Raw genomic sequence first — 26,593 nt, forward strand, 5'->3', positions numbered from 1 at the left:
TTAACCACTTGATATAACAGCTCTTTTTGTGGGCCTCAGCCTTTCTGGTGTTGCCACGAGACGAGACAGAACCATTTGATACGAGACGAGACGGCACATCTTTTCTAGACGAGACGACACAGCCAGAAATCTCGTCTTGTCTCGTGGCAACACTAGACTCTCTAGATATATCAGTAAAAGGAATGACAACGTTCCTCACGGAGCACGTGTTAGCTCTCAGCCTCTTTCTTTCACTGATGTTTGTTTACATAGTAGATGAATATTTAGAAAGTAACAAAAGGATGAGATATGCAGATTCTCCTCAAAACCACATTAAAATTGTAGCAGTATTTGGAGCTTGTTATAAATGGATTTACCGGGGAACTAAAATAATTTTTGGAATTGATCATACAGTATTGATATATATATATATATATATATATATATATATATATATATATATATATATATATATATATATATATATATATATATATATATATATATATATATAAAACATGGAAACAAGTAAAGACAAAGAACTGAAATCGTGAATTTGTTTTCAAAATACAGAAATATCGAAGGAATATCTGTTTAGCCGACTTTAATTGTAAACGAATTTTGAATAAATTTGCATTCCCTGAATTCTTATACATAAAAAAATAGAAATCTTTCTTTTAGCGTACGAAAGAGAGGCTTTAGGAAATTAGGCCAAGATAATTAAAATGATACTGTCCTTTACAAAATTTAAGGGGAAGACCATGATCGAAAAAGCATCAGTCAAACTATAAAGGTCAATGGTAGTTTTTGTCATTTCTTACGACCACTATATGCACCTTATTGCGAAAAATTTATTCGTATTATAAAATCGCTATCGTTCAATAAATGTCAAATTTAAAAGATCCTAGAGATGAAATTGTCATTACCTCTGTCGCATAATATATTCTAGCTTTGGGACCCATGTCATTATATGACATTCACGATAAGTGACAAGAAGAATATAAATCCCAAGTTCAAAACGTAAGGAAAGAAACCGGCTGTTCGCCCTTCAAATTGTGAAAAGTGTACCAAAATGGTTGAAATTATGATTTTGTATTTCTTTACGAGAAAGAAGAATAAAAATAAAAATTGGAGCAATTATGTATGTATAAGGCCACTATCTTCTTCAAGTTACTAAACTAACTTCAAGTGTTTCAACCATTTTTGACACATATCTCGAAAACTTTTAGTGATATTAGAGGCAAGAATACGTGGTTGATAATGAGCTTTTTAATTATGTCACAATACTTTTGAATTTTACCTTATGAGAAATGGCATATTCCAAAAATAATTCAGTACCACCCTAACCTGAATTTTACCAAAAGATTAGCGAAAGTGATACGGTGTGCGTCGTCCAGGGTTTAATTCCCGGTGTGGCACTCAAACATTGCTGTGTTGACCAAACATCGAGAGAAAAGTTGGGAAACTAAAAGATAGCGGACTTCAATCTAGACAGCCGGCTACGTTGGGTGTAGTTGTGCTGACCACTAACATAAGCCCGCTGCAGACTCAGATCACAAGGGACTGTTGCGCCAGGAGTTTATATATAGTGTAAGTAAGGACGAATGGGCCTCCCCGCAAATATGTTAAATGGACCCCCTCTATCCACATCCATGAGTCACGTAAAATTTGCAGAGAACAGTTTTGACTTTCTATGTTCTATCTAGTGAGTCACAACTTGCTTATATGCAAAAAAATGCACATTATTATTATTATTATTATTATTATTATTATTATTATTATTATTATATTATTGTGCTATAGTTTTCGTCTATTCTGTTGTACCAACCTCGAGAGTCTACGACATCCGACATTTTTAATGAGGTGTAGTCGCCCCACTTTTTGTTGTTTGGTTCGATGCTGGTTTCACTGTCCTTTTCCCACCTTTGAAATACATAAGCACGGCAGATCGCGAAAACTCGACAAGTCGCGCTGTTTCCGAAATGAAGCTCCCAGCCATTTACTCACCCTGATATATCGTCGTCCTTCCCCATTCAAGGCACAAGCACCACACTGACTAATCGAGTGAGATTCTTGTCACGTTTGGCGCGCGGTTGTGTTATGCCTTGTAGCTCTTATCTCTGCACAATGATTTCGTTCAAAAAGTAGCGAGTGGTCATAATGTTTTCGCTGGTCAGTATAAGTTTTGTTGGCATTTAATTTACTAAATAATCGCTCAGGTGTTACCGTCTTCACAGGTAAAAATGAGATATAGTTGGAACATCACATAATTTTTAACATCCTAACATTATAAAGTTTAACTTCGAAACTGAAATGGGCCTCTTTCTGTTCTGGGCCTCTCAATGTTGCGGGCCCTGCAGGCCCTTTAGTTGCGCCACAGCATTCTCTCTACTCAGAAGGATAGGGACAAATAGAAAAATCAAAATTCATTCTGTCCATTTTTCAAGCATCATACACTTCAGAAAAAAAAAATCAGATAATACTGATGTAAGAAAATATTGGTATTGTTTGTTTTCTGTATACAAAGAACCATTTAGGTTTTTTATCTCATATTCATGTGATAAACGGACGAAAGAAAATTTGTCAACGCGATGCGAATGACGTTCTCTGCAAGCTAATTCACGTTTTTCGTACAAAAACTCTATTCCTACCTGCAAAAAGAAAAGATTTCTGTCACTCGTCAATGGTTGAGATTTTGCCCTGCGGCTGAACAATACGGCTTGTAAAACTAGACTCTGACTGACTGCAGGTGCACGAAGGAAAAAAAAAAAAAACTGTTGGATTCCTCTCCCCGCCCACTTCAATTGTGGATATCATGGACACATTTAAACTGAGCGGTACGATCTTTCAATTCTTCCCAGTAGAGGTGCCAGCAGTGATTGCTAAATGAAAAAGTGAGCATCTGGTGGCGAAAAGGCGAAGTGCTCGGACAAGGGGGTGGGCACAGTAACCTTAATATTTGTGTAACAAATTAGTTGAAAGGCAAACTTAAACAAAAATAAAAAGTAAAGTCAACAAATAAGAGCTCTTCATTAAGCACGACCGGAACCTACAGTGTACAACAGGCCGAAGGCTACTTGAACCTATAGTGTGCAACAACTGGTAGAAATAACTTGAAGGATCATTATTAAAGCAATAGGTAGACTTACATATAAATTGGCGAAACACTTTGCAACTGTCTGTCAAACTTTGGCTGGTTCAGTACGAATGACTTAAATAGCTCACATTAATTCGTTACCTACAAATGACGTCAACCAAGTTTATAAAATAAAAGAAAAAATCCGTCACACGTCAGCTTCTCTGAAATAAACCTATCTTTACACATAAGGGAGATCTTCGTGATTTGTCTCTATAACAACACACTATGAACATTGAGGGTTTTCTTAATAGTCATCAACACCTCAGTAACAAATCTGCAACGGAAATAGAGGAGGGTAAGTGATCACAATTTTTCGGGCATTCTTGGTCAACGCAACCAGACGGAAAGCTTAGAATACCACACCACCAGCAAGAAGCTTCCATTGACCAATTTGTACCTCAGTAGTAAATGCTTCCATCTCAAGCCCCGACGTCTCACAGCAGTAAATACGAATACTTACACCCGAAGAAATTAGCAATCAGACTGATGTGAACCATTTTGAAGGGGGAAAGCTGTAATTAAAATACCATGAACATTCACAGAACAACTGAACGATTCATAACAGACCTTCACAAGAGAGAAAACTCAATCGAAAGGAATGGCCTTCAGAACTTGAGAGGTAATTGTAACGTAATGTCAACAATCCTGCAAAAGCATGTAGTACAAACAAAGCAGAAGATTTCACCAGGACAATCAAGGTCTCAGAACATAAATACATCACTGACATAAAACCATGCCAGTGTTGTAAATTCTAGATCGGTGTTCCGGTTAGTAAAGCCGAATCAACAAAGAATTATTATCAGAAAAACTGAAGAACTGTGTGTTATTACGAGAAATCATCATCTATTTATTGTGAAACTGTAGTTTTTATGAGGAAAACTTCAAAAAGGTGCGTAGCTACAAAATAAACAAAACAATAAAAAACCTACAATGCTTAACGATTGTCATGAATGTCAAGTTTTTTCCTTTCTTTGCGAGGTTTCCTGCATTTTTACCCAAATCTACGTTTTCAAAAATAATTAAAACAAATTTAGTGAAGCAGTCCACTGGGCTATAAGGCCGGGACTTTCTTTATAAATCTCCCAAAAGGGAGATAACTAGAACTAGAGGTTTCCTGTACACGTTTATTTCCCCAATTGTTGATTAAACTGACATACCTTAAATATGTACAAGTCCAAATAAAATGGTTTTCCTTTCCAAATTTTGTGTACTCCTGTTCCCAAAATTCTATTTGAACAGGCTTGATAAATCGACTAATTTAACTACCTAACCTCATTTCTGTTATGTAGTTGTAGTGAACATTGCAAAATTTCATTTTTTTATTTCTTTGCATATCACGATAAAATGCTGCATATTCATGTAAAGGTTTTTAAAAAAGCTACGTTTGCGAGGTAATGACATTCTAAGAAATTTCCATTTAAATTTAAAAAAAAATATGACGAAATTGAACAAACAGTACGGTAACTTTTGTTATAGTCATCTACTTCAGAATCAGTGATTGAAGGTCACATATAACATACTATGTTCCTCTATATCTTCTCACCCGCTGCAAATTCGAACACTGATGTCTCTATCTCAAATTAATTTATGTAGGATATCCACTTATTCAAATTGTCATTCCACGAACGCTATGTAAGTTTAATACAGCCACTGTGATTTTTTTCTTTATATATATATATATTTTCAAGGATAACAGTAAGTGAAGAAATCAGTTGATAGGACACCGCAGTTTTAAGAATATATTACTTTTTCCTCTAGTTACTGTACGAATGGCAAAATTCTGAATATACTGTATTATGGAAAAAGACGATACAACATTATCGTTGTAAAAGCTGAACCCGGTTAAAGAAAACTTCAATCTAATTGATCAACTTTTCCCCTCATTTAATCGATCTTCCAGAGCTCCATAATCCACAATATGATTAGTAGAGTGCAAGCAGGGCATGAAAGATTAGAATAAGCGAAAGGAGAGAGGATTGACCCATCATCTGCAAATTCTAAAAATAAACTACTTTAGTTTTTCGGCAGTGAGTCTATCCGCTTAAGAACTCTGATATCATGTTGAAACGCAGGTTAACAGAAAAATGTACCATAACATACACATTGGGACCCTATCAGAGTCCCAATGTGAAAGGGTATAAGGTGGACTCTGATAAGAATACTGAGACGAGATAAATGCAAAAATCTAAATTACAAAGTATTTGCAAATATTCTCTTTAAATTCTTCTTTCGTTGATCACCATATTATATAAGATGTTCATAGGAAAATTTGCACAGAAAGCAGAATAATTCTTTAAAGTGATACTTTCAATACGTATCTAAAGTAGCTCGATGATAAATTAAGAAAAATAAATAAAAAAAATAGCTACTTACTAATGAATCCTCCCTTGGGAAGCCTAAATATTTTCCATACGTTTCGGAACAAGCTAATCCCGTCTTCAGGGGCAAGGTAACAAGGATAAAAACGGATAGGAGATAAAAGGTGTAAAACAAGGAAAACATACTACTATATAAATGAAATGTTAAAAAAAAAAAAAAAAAAAAAAAAGTTTACGTATGGAAAATAGGATTCCCAAGGGAGGATTCACTGGTAAGTAGCCAGTTCTTTGTTGATTTGAATCATCCTCTTATGCGTCCATATAATTTTAAGAAAAACAAACTTAGCGTCGAACTATATTAGATCTAACACAGTTTCAATGACTAATTTCACCTTCCTCAGTTGGTAGAAACTTCTTGCTAAACGCTTCTTACATCCCAAAGTTGTGTGTCATCATCATCATTTCAGTTATAGTTAAGAACGCTGTGAGTACTTTATTCTCCTAAGTTAGAAATGAATATGTTGCTCTCTTCCTCCACTTAATTATGGTGAATCTTCAAAAACGTATTATATAGAAAACACCGTAGATGTTACTTTATATTTATAGTGTAAATAAGAACATTTTGTTATTTATATTTTTATCGCAATGTTTTCTATATAATAAGTTGTTGAAGATTCACTGTTAACTTATTATGTTTTCAACTTCAGTATGATATAGCAGAATTAACGCACTGGAGGGAAACAACATACTCAAACTGAGAAAAAATTCGTCACATATTCAGAGGTTAATGTTCTTAATCTAAAATGGAGATGATGACGTTGACACACAATTTTGAGAAGTGAGAAGCATTTAACAGGACGTCAAAGGAGACAATACCAACTGAGGAGTGTGAAACTGTTCATTGAAGTTTTATTAGATTGATACATACGACGCATTTTGAAATGAATTCGTTTTCCTCAATGATAGCTTCATATTTTCTGGCATGGAATAATAAAGATTTGTAAAACATCAGTGAGGATAGCCTCTCTGACTAAGTTTCAAATTCGCAACTGGACATGAAGAAATAATCGTACTAATTTTTCTTTCTGGCAGAGACGATACAGACAAAAGCATAAGTTATTCTATATTTTTTTTTTATTTAGAAAGGAATGATTTACAAGTATTTGTCATTCATTATAAAAATATGAAGTTTTATATAGAATATTCCAAAATAGATTATTACATATGATTCGTTATGATCACAACGTACAATTTAGAATGTAGATCATTTAATAAATGCTTCCATAGCATACTAACTACATGTTAAAAGCATATACAGTATTTGTTTATAACAAATCACATCATTGTTCAATTATAACTTAAAAGATTATGAGATTCAAAATAAATAAACACCTAAATGTCCTAAATTTGTGGAATGTTCAATTATCACCAAAAAGTTGAAACGTTCTCTTTGAAGAAGAGATTGTATTTTGTTCTAAATATACACTTTAAATTCTAAATGAAAAAAAAAAAAATCCCTATTTTACAAATCAAAAATAAAATTACTACTACAGCTACCTTTATTTTGCATATATTTCGTATGGGCAATGCATTCTTCTATAGCCCTGATAGATAACAAGTAAATAAAACCCTATACGCAATAGTACTCTTTTTCTTAACTTTTTGAATGAATGGATGCGATCTGAGTACAGCTATGGTGAATTTATAGAAAATCAAAAGAAATCACTCAATTCATTGCGCTAATTCGGAAATTACTAACAGGCGAAATATAAACAATTTCGAGTTTTGCTTACTGTTATACAAATGGGTATGTGCGCTCTGCTTTCAGTAAATACTTTCCAAAACAAACGGAATTCAATTTACATAATAAATATTACAATTATATTGACGAGTGAAATATTTAATTACAGAGTTTTATTACACTTTTCCGAACAATTGCATACATAACTGTATCTATCATCAGAAATAAACTCATGCACATTCCTAAAAATATTTTACTCTAAAATTTAAGATCATTGGACGGAAATCAACGTTTACTGGCACATATCACTGAGCAATAAAAAAATTTATCCAAAAACGGTAAAAGTGCACTTAGTGAACCGTGGTAAAGCGACATTTAAAAACGAAGTTCTACTGATGACAAAACTTCGTTTATGAATGCATTCTTGATACATACGCGTATCTGTTAATTCATTAGAAAAGCATCGAATTCGAAGCAAAACATCCTATAAATATCCATATGATGTCGCAAATGTCCGAAAGTGCCACATAACTTGATCAATACTATACATAACATGTAAAGCTGCGTTAATGAAGGCTTTAAATATACAAGAGTAATAGTGTAAAGTGTTTATGTAATTATACTTAAACTGTATCACTATTGTTGGTCAGTTGATTGGTTTGGAGCTTAACATCTTTTTTAGTAACAAGGCTAGATGAGACATGGACCCATAGCTTAATATGGGATCTGACAAATTCCCACCGGGAATTAATCTGGGTCTCCTGCGCTGAATACGGCCAAAAGTGATGAGCTTTTCGCTATTATATTTTAAAATATGTAAAGCTGCATTTCACAGGTCGTTATTTTTACAATTATAAGACCTTAGGGAACAAGGTTAGAAGAGATTTCTTCCTCAATATCAAAATATTCATAACAATGTTTATAATTAAATCCAGAAAAAATATATAAAATACAAAAGCTCCTGTAAACTATGATGCGGCAAACTGTTCAATTCCCAGTAGAGACTCATGTTGTTCAGATCCCGTGTTAAAATGCAGGTTCATGTCTCATATGTCCTCGGAGCTGGAATGAACATTAAACGCCAAATCCAGCTCTACTATTTATTTGAATAATAATAATAATAATAATAATAATAATAATAATAATAATAATAATAATACACACGAAAAGAATTAGCTGCATTAAAAAAAAAAAAAAAAAAACATAATTACACCTGAGTACATTCTAGTAACTTTAAAGTACATCTTTCACTCATCAGCCTTACATCTAAACACTACCTCCAAAATCAAAAGCTAAGTACGATAATTGTACTTGCATTGCAAATAAATACCTAAATTTTGTTTTACGGCACTTTCAATGTTTCGCACGGAGATGCTAAAAATAAATATATTTTACAACAACTTTCACAGATACACGAAAAATTACAGCACTAGTTGACAAACTTGTAGAAAGAATTAAGGTTCTTTCTAGTGCTGACGATGATGATTTATGATGGTGCTGTCTGCTAGTGATAAAAATATTTAGAAATATTTCTGCTGAAATTAAACCACTTACACATATCGTTTCATCCAACTGTGTAGTTACATTCAGCAAATTGTTAAGAAAACATAATTAGAAGTGTTACCCAATTTAGAAGAGAGTTTCTTAATAACTTTACTTTGAAATACCTGCAAATCTGGTATCTGCCAGTGCAATCTTCGTGTAGCTACACTCATGCTTTTATAGTACTCGTAATTGTTCATATTGTTTATTTGTTTGCTGAAGTTTACCGTAGCGTTTCTTTTTAGCACCGAAACTAAAGGAGAGGTGGCTCCACAGTTTAAGGTGAAACCCAAACCACTATAATGAGTTAACTCCTATCTGAAACCCACAACTTGGTGCATCAAATGGACACACGCTAGCCGAATTGAATAATTGATATCAAAGATAGAACGTTAGATCTCAATATCCACTGAACTGCTATTGATGAATGTCGAACTGGAATGAAAATATTTTCTTATGCTAACATTTTAGGCCTATTGAGTAATTATTATAGAAATAGTTACTACATTTTTCCAAAGCACATCTCCACTTTTGTTATAGATTTATCGTTTTCCACCAATGTGCAAACTAAATATTTTACTCCAAATCGATACTTCGCATCTATTGTGTATGTTACTTAGATACATAAGACGATAATATTAATAAATGGTTGAAAATAGTCCTACAAATAATATATCAATGTGAATTTATTGGCTGATTGAAGCTTAGTGTCCCTTTTCAGCACTGAGGCTACATGGACGAGTGAAAGCTACAATGATGTAACTCATATTCTCTTTTCTGACAAACAAAATAGTTGTTTACTTCATTACTAGAACGTTTGGAGGCACCTGTTGAAATCTTTCACAATTAAGCTTTGATGACTTCCTTACATTTTCTGTTAACAGATTGACTTATTTAGAGTATTTGTGATTTTTTTAATTTTTTTATTTTGTCAACGTGGCTTACACCCGTCCATATGAGACCTTGACATACAGCTTAAGATGGAATCCGAGCCACATATAATCCGTCAAATTTCAAGACTTTCCCACCGAAAATCGAACTTGAGACCTTGCGCACAAAGTCGCGCTCGCTAACCACTAAGCCAGCGGGGAGGGGGCAAATGTGAAATTATGTTGTACATAAACCATGTGTGTCAATAAGCTGATAATGAACCGAATGATGGCAGTTTTATTATCATTCTTTCACTCTACGGGAGTATCATTACAAACTTTGGATAGGTATTATCCAGCATTACTCAATACATTAAAATATATATGTCGAATATATATATGCATATATAAAATGTGCTGTAACACATTTGTAAATTTTAACGCGATCAAGATAACAATCACACTAAAAATACCAACTGTATACACTTAACTCTTTTCCTGTTCTCTTCATAGTATTTCTCCATAGGAAACAACATAACGAATTATCCGTTTTTAACATCTTTGGTTACATAGTGATACCATCGAATAAGGAAGAAACGTATATTTTTAAAGAATATTTCAGATATGAGTTTCGCCGTTTAGTGCTTATTAATGATAATGTATATCAAATTATATGATCTAAAAAATAACAATTTACATTGCTGTAAATTAGTTCTGTCATTTGAACCCAAAAAGGGCTAATTATGTAGATTCTTCACAATAAAATCTCATTATTCAAATAATAGATCTAGCTTTATACATTGTTTAATGTACTGGACGGACTGTTTCTCATTTCTGTATAAAACAAAATAAAGGAATTTGTTAAATACAACATACGTATATGTTTACATATATATATATAAAAAGATCTATCAAACTTATATATTGAGATGATATAATTGCATTCTGACATAAAAAATAGTATTATAAAACATAATATCTAACTACACGTAACATCACATATTAATTGTATTCTACAAAATTTCATTACAGAACGAAGTTACCTCTTGTAAATTTCTTTTATAACCACCTATGAACAATGAACAATACGGAAAACATTGCTCCTATTAACAACCTCTGTATTGTAATGGACGATGCACTATTACAACCATCTTCTGAGCAATAACATTCCTCCCAGTAAACGCCATTATCATAAACGCCCCAATTACAAACTCCTGTTACACCAGTGTCTGCTACGGAAGCACATCTTCTGATTACTTGCCGCCATCTTCCATCCCCTATAACATTGAAAGGGAACAAAAACTTAATAATATGTCCTGTTTGTATCATTTTAGTGGATAGAACTAATTTTTCAAATTTATTCAAATAAGGAGCCTGAGAAACTATAATAAAAAGAAGTCTGCCGTTATGTTCTTGATTGAACATTTAACCACTGCATTACGGAACTAATTCATTAAAAAACTACTTTCATTAGTTAGAGAGAACATGTGTATTGCTTCAAAATACAGTGTCAACCATTAGCTTATAGTGTATATTACATGTGTTTTGTTCATATATATAAAGCTCCTTGTATAACTAGATATTCTGATCAGTTTCCTCTACAGCAGATACAATTTAAAAGTTCCTTGATGCGCCGGTTTGAAAATTTCTTATCGAAACCACTCCTTCCCTCTTCTAATGACTTTCAAAAACAAGTCAACAGCTGATCATATTGTTAATACATATTATTGTTACTTTTTATCAGTATTTTTCCAACTATGTTGTTTTTATCAAATCACTTATTAAACCATGAATCAACTTCTTCTCCCAACCAGGTTTAAACATGCTAGTATGTTTGAGTCTCCCTCATTTATAATTAATCTTTGAATTCCGTGCCTTATTTTCTTCCTTTAGTAGAAATCATTTAACTTTAGAAACCAATCTCCAAACAATGTAATATGATGAAATCAATGCCTGTGAAACCTATTTCAGATTTTCCCCCCGCACATTTCTGTTTGTTATAAACCATGCAGACGGAATCTGCGTTTCCAAAAGTATCTCCCACCGTGTAACGCAGTTTAGAAACTACCAGCGTTCAACATTGGAAGACCAAATCAACTTTGCTGGTTTTACTACTTTCACAAAGCCATAGAAGTCAAAATGATATATGTGCCGACACGTGATTATTTTCCTTCATAAAACACTGAACTATACTTTTAATTTTTTTACTTATACCTATTTAAAATGTTAGCACACTTGCCTCCCCTTACACTGACCAATTGGTCTTGAATTTCGAACCAGGTATCTTCCATGACTAAATTTAATGAAAGTTTTAATCTCCAAAACGATGTAATTGTATAAAATTAGTGATTGTAAACACAATTACATTTTATATTTTATACAATCTTGATTCTGAACACCCAGTTTGAATCTGAGGCTAGAAATTGCCAAGATATATATACATGAAAAAGGTGACAAGGGATCATGGAAACGTAGTGTGAGTTTGCCATCAACATTTGGGTGCTTCATTTAGTATAATTTTGTCTTGAATAATCGGGTTTGGCGACAACATGAAAGAATGGTAGTGGTCATTCGGTTAACAAAAATAGAAAACATTTCAGGAAAATTATTTACCTTAAACCGAAGAAAACAAAATCCTCGTTTTTCTTCCAATATATATATTTTACTTTTCGTATTTCATTGTGTGTATCATTTAAATGGATGCAATTTCGAATTTCAAGTTTCAAATTACCAAATCAAATGACTGACAGAGCGTACGGAATACATATTACAAGAAAAAAATACCACTAATCGTTTTTTCTAGGAATACAAAATGGTTAGTATCACTTTCATATTATAATATTATATAGAAACTGGATTACATTATTGATTAAATTGGTTATAATATAAATTGGTTATATTAGTTATAATATAAATAAAGACAAGCAAAGGATACACATCTGGAAAGCAATGATTACATTCTATGGGGAATTCGCTTTACGCAATTGAATTGGATGTTTATTAAGATGAGTAATTTCCTTTTAACTGAATCTACCTTTGTTAACCTATCCTTACGAATTGCTTCTGTGTGGAAAGCACTCTTGATCTTAAGGATATAGTACTAGGCACTTGAAGGAGATTACTGTTGCCTCTGTGCTCATCTTTCAAGTCTATTATTCTCTTGACATTTTGACTTGTTCGTTAGCAGTTTGTATTTATACTCTGTCAAAAGTCTGTTAATCTTTTTAAGTTCGAGAAAGCAAGAATAGCTTCAATGTATCATGTATCCATCTTGCTAAATTAAATGTATGATACTTGTTTTCTTGAAAATTATATTTGCCTAAATATATATACAATTATTCAATAGCCCTATTGTTTGTCTTAATTACGATATTTCACGGTTGCTCCCATCTTATTTGTTTTTGTTTTATGCCTATACGAAGAAATTAAATTAAGATTAACAGGATACTTCGTAGAAAACAGCGGCCCCCGGATACCGACATTAACAGATATAATTAAAGATCGGAAAATCTGCTAAGTACATTTTATGATTTCTCTTTGAAGTTCAGTTCATTCCTCTAATTATCATACTATAATGAACTGCACTTGATCCAAAATATGACTGAACGTAATTTTACAAATAGATTCATGACAGTTATCACCATCATTTTAAAACTCAACGATTTCCTCGCTTTATTTATTTTTTTTTTTCCAATTGGCTCTACTACGGAGAGAGAAACTGTCATTTAAGTTACCAGGTCGACCTTTAGATGACGCACGCCTCGATGAGAATGACAAGGTCAGCTGCAAACCTGGAATTGCTCTCGCAGAAAAGAAGAAAAAAAACGGCAATGCTACAAAATTACTACCAAGGCATCATTCAAAAAATATAAAAATATTATTGCCTCTGGGTAGAATATACAGAGGCTGATTTATTTATACTGAGCTGCAGTCAATGTGCGACTGTACCGGGCATATGCAACCCATTGCTGTGAGACTGCCATGAGACAAGCAACAGTATCTCGTTCGTCATGCCTTACACCAGTGTGGTCGAGCGTAGTCTGATGTCACCGAAACTGAACAGATTCTGAAAGAATTCATTGTGGCCCTTCCCGACGCTAAGTTCATGGCGTCGCGCATCGTAGAAATGTATCAAGTGCGTAATTTTCGTATAGATCGTGCCGATGTGAATTGTATTATATAAAAATATACGGCACGGAACGTGGCGATCTTTGAAGATCTCCTACACACAGCGTGCGATGGCCAACAAATGCCTTACATCGTAGGCAGCAAGATCAATTGCGCCATTCACAGTGATTTACGCCTCATAGTTGTCCGCAAAAGCAGTGTGCACGTCCTACAACCGTGTTATGTAGCTGAGCAAGACTGCAGGAGGCTGTAAGAACGTCATGTCGCGCGTGATCGGTGGAAATTTGTTGTTACCCTTCATAAGGCGTGGATTTATATCACAGACTGTGGTACAGTTCGTGCTATTGCATAGAAACCTGTTCATGCAAAAGACCGAAGCATTTTCTTCTGCCAGGGCGCAGAGACTTCCTCAAATGGGTTCCTGACTATGGTCGGTTTCTCGTACAAGGAAAAACTGCATCTGCGAGACATGGAGCGAAATGTCAAAATCAATGCTGCGTACTACAGTTTTACGTCCTGACTGAACTGTGCCAGCATAAAATCCCAGCTTTGTACGGACAAGGCGTAAGCCAGGTTGAACTGCACCAAGACAAGGATCCAGCCATACGGCGAAACCATCGATGGTATTCTTTTGCCGTTGGAACAGGAAACTGGAATTTAGGCAATTCCCTTCTCTGACACCCCTGTCAAGAGTCCAGGTACCAGCCCAATGGACTATTATGCTTTCGCTCCTCAAGGTCGCCTGTCCCATCATCAAGTCCGCACAGTCTCCAGCCTGTGGAAAGCTTGTAAAGATGAGTGAGATGCAATATTCATGGGCCAGCCACAACGCAGTCTCCTATAATGGAAACTCCGATGCCGGGGAATAGTCAGTAGAGATGGCCTGCAGATCGAACACAAGCCATGGTGGAAATACGGCATTTCCTAGGTAAGTGGCACATTCAAATTCAGTTCAATATAAATGAATCAACCTCTGTATTCTAGTAATGAATTTAGAATTATTTTATAACCATAAACAACATTAAAAGATGATGGCAAGAGTTAAAATATTTAAACGAGTTCGCTGTGCTTGATTTGTTCATGAGATACTTCCTGTTCGCATATTACATTGAGATAATTCGTTAAACTCAATGGTAAAGTATAATCTACTTACATATAAATCCTTTTGGCCCTTGTTGAGTAATTTTTACACAAAACGTGCCTGGAGTATGAGATTCATCACTGTTACAATCTACAGCTATATGTTGATCCTTATAGAAGTAACGATACGCTCCACAATTATCTTCTCCTTTGGCGTCTTGTGCAGAAGAGCACTGGTAACAACGAATGGCAACAGCTGTTGGACAAAGATTGAGCATGATTAAAGTCAGAAATTTAAACGAAATGATAATCTTTAGTGTTAAAAACAATGAACAGGAGTTGCTTGAAATATGTTACAATCAATTATAATACACAAGTAAATATACATATAAACTTAAGTTCTAGTAAGTCTTGTTTCCAGTTTTAGTACAAATAAAAACACAGCATACGTGAAACAGATTAAAGTTTATTTTCGCGCCTTCGGTCTACTGTATATACGCGTACAGCTAAATTTACTGTCTTCTCCAGTATCTAATGCCCAGGTTTACACTTAAAATGCATATTCTACACATATACGGGGAGGTGTCTGTGAGAAATGGTTGAACTGTTCTTCTGTTGTGCTCGATTGACGTTGGTGACGCTCAAAGATAGTATTTCAACCTTTCTCTGAAAAGGAGACTATGCTTGTGGATCGTGTCAAAATTTGAACATGGTCGTGGAAAGCCACCAATCAAAATACGTCGACACCTTCTTTCAATTGAAAACATTAGCTGAAGGATGATATTCCTAGCCAAGGCCACTGACCTAAATCTGATCAGACTTGTGTGGGATGCCTTAAGCAGATGAATAACAGAATGTCATCCTCTACCCAGAGACCTATGGGTGCTGAAAGTGGCTTTTGTGAAGGTCTACGCAGTATTTAGGTAAGATTTTCCCATTGGCTTGTCACATATTATTTAGCGTGCGTCACGTACCGTGTTCAAAATGAAATACTCTGCTTTTGCGCATTAGTATATATGCATCTAAGAAAACCCAGCAGGAATTCACGGATCTCGTCTAAAGTTCGTACATGAATAATGTATCGCGAACACAAACAGGGTAAATGAAAATTCAAAAGACTGAAAAAGAGCGACCGCACCGAGAATCGAACATAGGTCTCCAACTTACACTGCCAAACTCAATGATCTTGAACAGAAATTCTTCAGGATCTAGTACTGTGATATATCTTTGGAAAGATTATTTTTATTGCCTTTCAAACAATAGTTGAATGAATTCTTCACATCAATTAGGTTAGGAGCAATAACACATTAAAGTTTACGGTATACACCAAACGTTGTCATACCATCAGGGTTGGGAAGATGATTTTGTAGTTACAATTTTTACGTAAATTACTAGTAATTTACGTCACGTAGAAAACTTTTTTTTTTTTTTTTTTTTTTTTTTGTTACGCAGCTGTGAAAGATTATTTTTCTTTAAAAATTCAAAAGCAAGACAGGCAAAAGTAGACTGCACAATACAATTTCTTCAAAACTGGTAGCATCAATTGAAGCGAAATCTCGCCATAGCGTTTTCTTCAATGTGTTCAAAATATCGTTGTATACGCTTAAAATGGCTTATACAGTCAAACCTCCATTAACGGATACCTTCATAATCCAGACAATTTTTTGTTTCGGCAAGAACTTATATATATATTATTACGAGACATTCCCTCTATCTTACAAGCATACCCCCAACCACGTAACATGTTACTAGCATTCTATTTTACATTTTACCTCCTCATAATGGACAGGAACTATTCCAAATTTAAAGATATTTAGCACAGAAAACTCCGTCTTTCTGAAATTTAAAATAACTCCGAGTAGAGCACAGTAGAACAGAAATTTAATTTTAAATGAATGACAGACAACGTCGATTTAAATGTGGAGAAACCAAACTATAAAAATTGCCCTCTTCTCCCTTCAAATATGAATTCTCGGAAATGCTGATGCACATGTCCTCTTGCTATTGTTTCATAACTTTAAATAAAACGTGGAGTTATGTTTTATAATTTAAACAAATGTTTGATTCCTTATAATAAAATTACAATAGAGAATAAAATTTAAAGACTGATAGATATCTGCTCATTTTGCCACGTTAATATTCAAAACATTTTTTTTAAGAGAGAGATAAATACATTGTTGATTTCTCGGTTGTAAAAGGAATAAGTTAGATTCATCTATCTATTTATATTACATACATAATGTTACAATGAAATTCGTCAAGCCATTGATACAATAAAATTACAGAATTTTGAATTGAATCGATCAAGCCTGTCAAGGGAGAAGACCTCCATGCGCTATGAACTTCTTATATATTGCTTCTTTACATAATTAAATTAAAGGTTCTATTTACAGGATAGTTGAATGTTTGATCAAACTGTAGACCATTCCGATAAGTTAGACCTTGGTTGACTTATACTTAAATACAGATTATATCCAGATATACTCAATTTACGAAGGCAACATGGTAGTTTATAAAATAGCAAAATCCAGCGAGAGCCCAAAGTGATTTGGAATAAACCTTTTTCTTTGTGCCAAATCAAACAATAACCAGTGCAGAAAACGTTTTATTTTAATTTGTTAACTTGTTTCTAGTTGTTTACGTACTTGACGTATTTTACGCGTCATGTAATAATTTTGTATACCACCCAAGACGCTAAAATTCGTCATGAATTTTATATCTCGATCAATCCTCCGAAATGCTACAATTTATTATTTCCCTTCTGTGCCTACACCTTTCTTTATTTGTGAAATCACTTCAGTTTTTTTAATTTGTTAGGAATTATCATCTCAAAGACATCACTGAGAAAGCAGACAGACAGATCGAATATATACACACCGAAGTGAAATCATCGAGTCGAAATCTTTATTAACCTGTAATAACATTAGAAGGAGCCATTATGCATTAAAAGGGAGCATTCTTTTAGTACGCACAGCTTAGATAAACTACGGATCTGTCGAAGGAAACTCAATTGTTTTACTTCTTTTAATTCAAATACGTAGTAAACTTAATTATATCAGGATGTTACATTAATCTTATCTTGAAAAAGTTTTGTAACTTTCTGTGCAAACAAACGAACTTTTAATATCAAGAAGAAAGAAAGAAAAAAAATCAAGCGCAAAGCATATTACTGTTCCTCAGCTTGTTTGAATATGTTAATTTTCAATAATTTATGCTAAATATGAAACTTTAGCACTGCTTTCATAAATAACACTGTATAAAAATATAGAACAAAACAGTTTAAGACAGTACAGTTGTATTATGTCATGCATCTGCAAGTCCAATAAATATTATTCTCTGGTGCAGATAGCCAATAACAGGACCGAGCACATACACTCAAATAAATTCTGAAACAAAATACAAACACGAGGGTCACTATATAAGTTCTGAGACATGCAGCTCTGGAAATCTCTTTCTTTCAACTACTATAATTTTTCTAAGTATTCTCTCCGACATTCCATACATCTCATCCTCTTAAACCAATTTTGGAAGCACTAGTGACAGTGGGTTTGAAGCACTGCATCCAACTGTTCTTCGTAGGCATTCATAGCATCTTCAGGGGTGGAAAACTGATCTATAACAGATGATTGGCGTCTTGTCTCTGGGTCAAATTGGTAAATCTAGGTTTCATCACCCGTCACAATGTCTGAAACCCTTTTAAAGTACCCACTTTGAAATTTCTGAAGCATGTCTTGACAACATTCCACTTTGTCTGCTTTCGATTTTCAGTCAAGTTTTGTGGCACCTACCGAAATTAAATCTTTCTCACACAAAATTGTTTAGGCAGGATGGTTAATACACTCGACGCACAAATCCCAAGGGCACATTCGATGTCACTGTATGCGACTCACGAATTGTCCCTAATCACCTGCTCCGCGGCATCAATGTTTTCTTCTGTCACTGCCCTTGATGGCCTTCCACTGCGTCCTTTGTCTTCTAATAAGGTCCGGCCCCGTTTAAATTCTGAAAACCAACGAAACACTGTTAATACGCGTTGGTGCAGTCTCTTCAAACGCTCGCATCAACTTTTCCAACGACTCAGACTCATTTAAACCCATTTAAAGTCGTACAGAATCATTGTCGCGACCAGATGGCTGCGGAGCAAATTTTGGCAACTCCGACTACCTGCCAACACGGTTCACCGTCATTTATGGCATGATGGTCGCAAGACTGGGCGAGCTTACTTAGAAATGGAGAGGAACGCTTCTCATGCAAGCAAAATTTTATTTATGCAGTTTCCTGTTTGACTGTATCTCAAAACTTTCCTAGCAACGTTGGCTGGTTTAAACCAGCTGTTTTTTTTTTTTTTTTTTTTCAAAAAAAAAAAAACCAACTGGTTTAAATCAAGAAACGAAAAATGTCCGTAAAATCTCGATGAACACACATTTGTGGGTTATCACGTTTCACTCCCGTATACTATTCGTATTATATTCAGACCTAAATTCCCCATTCATTACTCAAAGAGATAATACTACAAAAGCAACTTTTTTTTTATAAGTTTATGAATGTTTCTTTTGTGATTTTTTTGTAGTTTGTTATGCAATTGCAATCAAAGAAATTTTAAATATTGCTTCGTGTTAATAATGTTAACTATTGATAAAATACATCGAAATGCCATACTTTTGTTGAGGGGGGGGGGGTCATGCAAAACCCACGAGAGGCATTTATCGAAAACAGAAGTATCTTTGGTATCTATTTATGTATTTGGTCTAGGAATTAATTCGTGCGGTTGGACAAGAGATGGCGCAACGAACGGAGCGTCCCACAGTTCCGTGTATCCACACATGTGTTGCAAACCCCTGTCATCGCGTATCGTTCGTAGTATAGGGCAGTGGATTAAAGCGTCAACAACACCAGTTTGTAGTTAAGTGAACATGGCGCAATTTGTGCCTGATAAAGTGTTTTTGCGGAGTGTCCTGCTGCATTACTTTAACATGCAGAAAAGTGCGACTGAAAGTCATCGTATTTTGGTGGAAGTGTATGGTGACCATGCTCTAGCTGAGCGAACGTGTCAGAAGTGGTTTGCACGGTTTAGAAGTGGTGATTTCGGCTTGGCAGACCAAGAGCGAGCTGGACAGCCAAAAAAATTTCAAGACGAAGAATTGACAGCATTGCTCGAGCAGGATTCGTGTCAAACGCAGGAACAACTTGCAGCAGCATTAGGCGTTGATCAAACAACAGTCTCCAAACGCTTGAAAGCCATGGGAATGATTCAAAGATGTCACATTGGGTTCCACATGAATTGAAAGACAGAGACGTTGAAAGACGAAAAACCATTTGCGAATTGCTGCTTCAACGACAGAGCAGAAAGGGGTTTCTGCATCGAATTATTACGGGTGATGAGAAGTGGATCCATTACGAGAGCCCTAAACGAAAAAAGGCCTGGGTGAAACCAGGTGAACCAGGTCCATCACAACCAAAACGAGATATTCACTGTGCAAAGGTTATGCTGTGCATATGGTGGGATATGAAAGGTGTGGTGTACTATAAGCTGCTGCAACCGGGTGAAACTATGAATGGAGAACGTTATCGACGACAATTAATGCGTTTGAAGCAAGCTCTGGCCAGAACACGACCAGAATGGGAGAACAGACATGATAAACTTATTGTTCAACATGATAACGCTCGCCCACATGTCGCAAAACCGGTCAAAACCTATTTAGAAAATGTCGGATGGGAAGTTTTACCCCACCCGCCGTATTCACCAGACGTTGCTCCTTCGGACTACTACTTGTTCGATTGCATGAACAAAGGTTTGATTGGACAGCGGTTTACTTCTTCAGAAGATATCGAAACATGGGTCTCTGACTGGATCGCTTCCAAGGATGAGGACTTCTTTCGCCACGGAATCCGTACATTGCCTGACAGATGGGCGAAAGTGGTGGCTAGCGATGGACAATATTTTTCTTAAGGTATTTATGTATTTTGTGTTTGTACTACAGCTTCAATGTGTGCGTACCAACCGCACGAATTAATTCCTAGACCAAATATAAAAGGGTCAGAGCCAAAGTGGACTCAAATAATTCGTATCTTTATTCACTTTTCTTAGTGATATGCAAATTAAGTCGTATTTCTTTAACTTGGAGTAATAAAAGTCGTAGTGAACTAACTTGGACTAAATTAGTTCAAAAATTCTGCAGTATTTTGAAATTATCCATATGTAATTCTGTATAATGGTTTCAGTTGTGCGACTGTTTATCTTTTTGTCCTTCTGAAATGACTCTTTGACAATTATATTTACAAGTATGTAAAGATAAGTACAACGTATTTTATCAGGAGTCCTTCGTGAGTGAGTTGGCAGACGTATCGCATTTGTGGCCAATTAGTCCCGGTTTCGAGTTCAAATGGAGGATAATTTCTTTCGGAAGGCGAGCAACGGTTTGAATTCCGCTTTAAGCTCATGGGTCCCTTCCCAGCATAACCCGGCTGGTGCATAATGACATCAATGCGAAACAAACTTACCGTATTTCTATCCATATGTGATATAAATACATAGAGCAAATTATTTAAACAAAAAAAAAAAAAACCTTTTTTTTTTAAATAAAAACCATGGTTTTTGCCAACCCTGTTTCCTAGTCACCATCGTACAAAAAATATTAACAGCAAATAATAAAACGAAATGCATAACAACAAACAAACTAGTGTTTACACAGTAACGGAAACTGTCGCGTCTGAGCTTCTCTAGGCCTTGTGACGCAAATGTCATATATTCAGGTCATAAATTTTATCGAATACATTATAAAGCATTCTGCTGTAAACGTTTTGTAATTTCGAGCATTGGCCTACGTATCATTTATCTGTCCGAGTAATAATTGAAATGCCTATATTTTGGCAATTGTGTAAATCTATGCATCATATAACAGCGTTTTTTGTGAATCAGTGCAACGTTAATTACTACATAACCAACGACTATTGAAATCTATCCGAGAACCTGAATTATGAATCACTGACTAGTATCTAGAACTGGGACATTATACTGAAGATATATCAAATAGAAAATTTTCCCCTTACTTAAATAATACTTCATATTGTTGATCTGCTACATACTTATTGATGGAGCTGAAATGTGGGAAATGGGAAGGATGGCTAACTTGATTGTCACTTACAGAAATAAAATGTAACGTCATTATCACTGTATTGCGAGCGGTGATATTAGAAATAACGTAAGTTAAAGGCTAATGGTCACCGCAAGCAACAAACCACATCACTAGGAAGTACTTTCGAAGAACATTGTCATCAATTTCAGCCTAGACACACTTCGAAAATGATCTAAATCACAGGAAAGAAATTATGGATAGATAAAAATGCTTAAAAAGAATTTTTAAAAATATGTAAAGCAAAAATCTTCGAATCACTAGGAACAGACATACGTTAATAGTAAGTCACTTGTCACTGTTCACTGTCCAACAGAAATGTTTCTTTTTATTTATCAACTATTAAATCAATTTATAATATATTGGTACAACTTAGGTTAAATTGTAAGCGAGGAAATACTGGGTTTGTTGTGCATGGAAAGAAACTGGTAATTAACAATACTAGATTTTTTTCCTTTTTATTTTTCTTAGTTACTTCAGTCCTTCAGTCTCCCTTACAACTCTCTCGTGGCTATTGACGCATCAAAACATTTTTTTTTTTTTTCATTATATTGCAATTAAGTATCCCGAAGGAAAGTTTTGAACTGATTATTTATATCGACAGTTTTTAAACGACTTCATTTTTTTACCGTCTACACTCTTCCTAGTTTGGTTATTTATTTGAGAATTGATGTGCGGTGGCTATAATACTGAAACTAATATATTACCTAAATATATTCTGAATAAAAGACCAATAAAAATTAAAACAGAGTGGGAAGAAAAACAACGAGGTTGTCGTATTCCTATTTGCCCTTCTAGCGATTTCATTCCAGAAATTTAACTAAATCAATACTAAAATATGAGGTTTTCATATTGATTGCAGGGACCCTCATATAAGTATTCAATAGATAAAAGTTCTTATTTATCTTTTGGGTGCTCTTATTTCTTAACCAATAATTTCGATTTTCAATGGCACTGAAGTCTTCGTTAAGGTAAATCCTACGGACGGACGTTTACAGATAGAAGCAATTGTATATGAAGTTTTATCATCGCAGCAGATCTATACAAACCAGACAACTAAAATACAAGGTAACAACTTCCTCACCCTAAAATACAAGGAATATACTTAATTCTTTCATATTTTCTTCCTGAAATATAATAATGCATTACTGCTCTACATTACTAATCTTTACCTTCAACATTCACAACACAATATCCTCAAGTGATTTGAAAAAAAAAAAAAAAAAAAAAAATCTATCAGCTATCTAAATTTAGCAATCATTTTTTGGCTTCATTGTTTTTAATCTCCAAGATACCAGCAAACTTTTATGATCTTGTGATTCTTAAACAAATTCAAACACTTGTACTTTCGTGCTATTCTATTTTATGGGTGCATAGTGAAAGTGATTATTTCTGCACATCTTTCATCATGAAATGAAACTGTACTATCTTACCAATTACTTCTTGCGGACAAAAAGTTATTTGCGGATGCAGACTCACATTCGGAGTAAAATTACGAGTCCGGACGTATGGTATAAAGATTACAGTTCAAAAGCCACTAACCAACTTGCGGTAGGTGGCCACTAAAAAGCGAGAATAGGATAACCCAGGCAGGTGCGAAGTGCGCGGGATAGTGCGTCCATAAGGAGTACGCGGTCTGAAACGAAACAGCGGATAAACACTTCATACGGTATATATATATATATATATATATATATATATATATAAATGCATTGGGTGCGGGACAGGTTTGGAATAATTGCATCGTTACATGCGATAACCTTGGACAGTCTTCATGTGTCCGTCACAAAAACGGTAATTTTACGGTTCAAATGAGTTATTACATATGAAAGAGGATTGTGTACGATATTAAATTCCATTGTTGGAGTTTTTCACAGCATAGGAAACCAGTATTTCATGGTTACAAGCCTAATATTAAAAATGTGAAACCATTACAAGGGCTATTTTACAGTTAAAATGAATGAATGCATATGAAAGATGGTTGTGTAACATACTATTTCCACTGGCGGAGTATTTCTTACAATGTAGGAAACCATGTTTACAAGTATAGAGTTATAAGTGCCCTAATCTATGTGATTGTATGCAATGTCCAGTGATTTTTGCACTATCTTCGTTTACGCGCATACTCTCTGTCGTTGACACGCCTGCTCCTGAGGACATAACTCCGCTGGCTCCTGCCTTGATTTGGTTAGATAGCTTCTCGTTTTTAGTGGCCACGTAGCACAAGTTGGCTTGTGGTTTTCGCACTGTCGTTTTTATGCCACACGTTTTTATGTATATTTATATCCGTACGAGAAGTCCTCGTAAAATAAATCTACACACCAATGCAACTCCTACCCTAAGAAACAATTTCTAAGGCACTATGAATGAACTTCATGAGGAAATACTTGCACATAATAGGATAGGGCATATGTTTAGTGGGGGCAGCCTTTTTTTTTTTTTTTTTTTTTATTTTTTTTTTTTAGTAAAAAAATGTTAAAATTATACTAATTTTTGGTTGTCATCGGGTTAGGTTAAGTTTAACCAGCGTACACTTCCAAATATAAAAAGTCATTGCAGCCTATCGCATATTTCACTTCCACACAGTGTATTTTTATCCCATTCCATTGACTTCTCAAATTAGACACGAATCAATTACCCTTATGTAACATCAACTTATTTCTTCTGTTTTTAATTACTTTTGTCCCCCCCCCCCCCCCTCATCTAAACATAACCCTAGGATAGCATGTAATCATCAGTTCGCACACACGTTATCAATCTGTACACAGTTATTTGGGGAAAGGCTCTAGAATGCTGGCCCACACATATATGTGAAGGTGGGTTAGTAACCAGGTTCATTACTCACTTTAATTACGACTCAATGTGAATGCGTTCCAGTGTTTTAGAACCCTGCCATTATTTGGGCAAGCACCGGGATACAACATTCCAGAACGTCTTAGAGAATAGTAAAGCAAGAAAAGTAAAAGAAAAATGTATTTCTAATTTGACGGACTACTCTTAATATGCGCCCATATTTCTACCTTATTGCTAATGTCAGAGTTAAGATACTTATATAGGCCTTATTATATACTGTACATATTTTTTTCTTTAAAAATAAGAATAGATACATCTTCCGCGAATTTTACAAAAGTATGCGCTCATAAGGTACGATAGGGTTATAGTTAAGGAGCCGTACTTCCCATTTAGGGAAGGACGAGAAACGCCATACTTTCAGGAATTATTCATTGACTATCTAGGATGATAAAAAGTAGGTAATAGACTGAGTTCTTGCCCTTGTACTTAGGGTGTCTAGGTAGTGCAACAGTAAGATGTATCCTCGTGCACGGGAGATGAGAAGTAGCTGTTCTTAACTATTACCTAAGATAGCACCCGTTCTTGAATATCTTTCCCAGGTTTTGGAGTCTACATGAAAAACGAAATACAAATAAAGTTCGATAAATTAAATAATTGGGTACTTTAATTTACAATTTGAACAACACTAACACTAAATATAAATCAGAAAATATGGCCTATATTGATGTATGTTTATGTAATCTCTAAAGCATAAACAACACAATTAATGATCTTAATAAAGTAGAACACTGTATAACACGCCCATTTCTCATTATTTGCTTACTTGTCGAAATCCATGACAAAATAAATATTAATGTTAATTTGTAACCAACACTACTTTGGTACATGTTTTGCTGATTCTTTAGAATAAATGCATATATCGTCTTTTACTTAAATAAATGCATCACATCACTTTCACTTTCAATAAAATATTCAACTTTTTAACACCAAAGTCCAACACCCCGTCTATGAACGAACGCTCCGCCCGAGAAACGATAACACGATCGAGTTTGATCTGAATGGCGAATGTATTGCAAAAGATCGAGTATTAAATCAACTGCAAACTTCAATCGATTTTCCTACAAGTAACTGGAGATTTCGGTGCAGAAAAAAAGTTTTGTTTGTTGTTTCTGATAATTTTTCTTTCAATAACTTTTCTAATTTTCATTAATTTATTATCAAATCTCATTTTCTTCCTTGTTGACTAACTTCTTTCCCACCTTTGTAAAGTGTCTGTGTTTCCGGTATATACAAATGTGTATTACCAAAGAAATTTTGACGGAGTTCTAAACGCTCATTTCAGAAAACAGCTTAAACTCAGAGTATAAAAAGTGAGTTAAGTTCAAATTCAAGTTTTTTAAAAGGAGTGCGCTCAACTCAGGCTAAATGTCTACGCTCAATTAGACGCTCAACATAAGGAAAATTACAAATAAAACTGTTGATTTAATAGCTAAAACTAAGTACTATCGTGCAGTTTGAGAACGGTCTGGCAAACAAATGGAAATTTAAGAGTAAAATGTATGACTATATGAAGAAAGAATAACGTAAAGATATCATTAATACAAGTGACAAATTTGTAATTATAGTAATAATGTTGAAGTAACATGGATAATCTAAATTTAACCAACATATACGCAGGTAACTCAGTAACTGCAATATTTTTCTATTTGTTTTCAGCTGGTTCTAGGGCATTGTGTGCTCATTAGATGCTGGGTGCTACCGTTGGCTTTGCCTGTGGTATGCTGCAAGATTACCACATCAGTCCGCTTGCGCTGTTGCGAAGTAAACATGGACGCGCCACTCTCTATGTACACCGAAGAAGAACAGTGTTC

General features: G+C 34.7%; 1 protein-coding gene across 1 annotated transcript; it reads right to left on the reverse strand.

The window, feature by feature from the left end:
* Positions 1 to 6,552: 6,552 nt before the first annotated feature.
* Positions 6,553 to 25,776, reverse strand: LOC145686398 (uncharacterized; the record flags this gene model as incomplete). Its single annotated transcript, XM_081759680.1, is given in 3 exon segments — positions 6,553 to 10,865; positions 14,870 to 15,052; positions 25,546 to 25,776. Coding segments are annotated over 3 exon segments (465 nt in total). The 3' UTR covers positions 6,553 to 10,647.
* Between the last annotated feature and the right edge of the window lie 817 nt (positions 25,777 to 26,593).

This window comes from Thermobia domestica, chromosome 5, assembly GCF_964235325.1.
Source record: "Thermobia domestica chromosome 5, izTheDome1.hap1.1, whole genome shotgun sequence".
NCBI classification, from domain to species: domain Eukaryota; kingdom Metazoa; phylum Arthropoda; class Insecta; order Zygentoma; family Lepismatidae; genus Thermobia; species Thermobia domestica.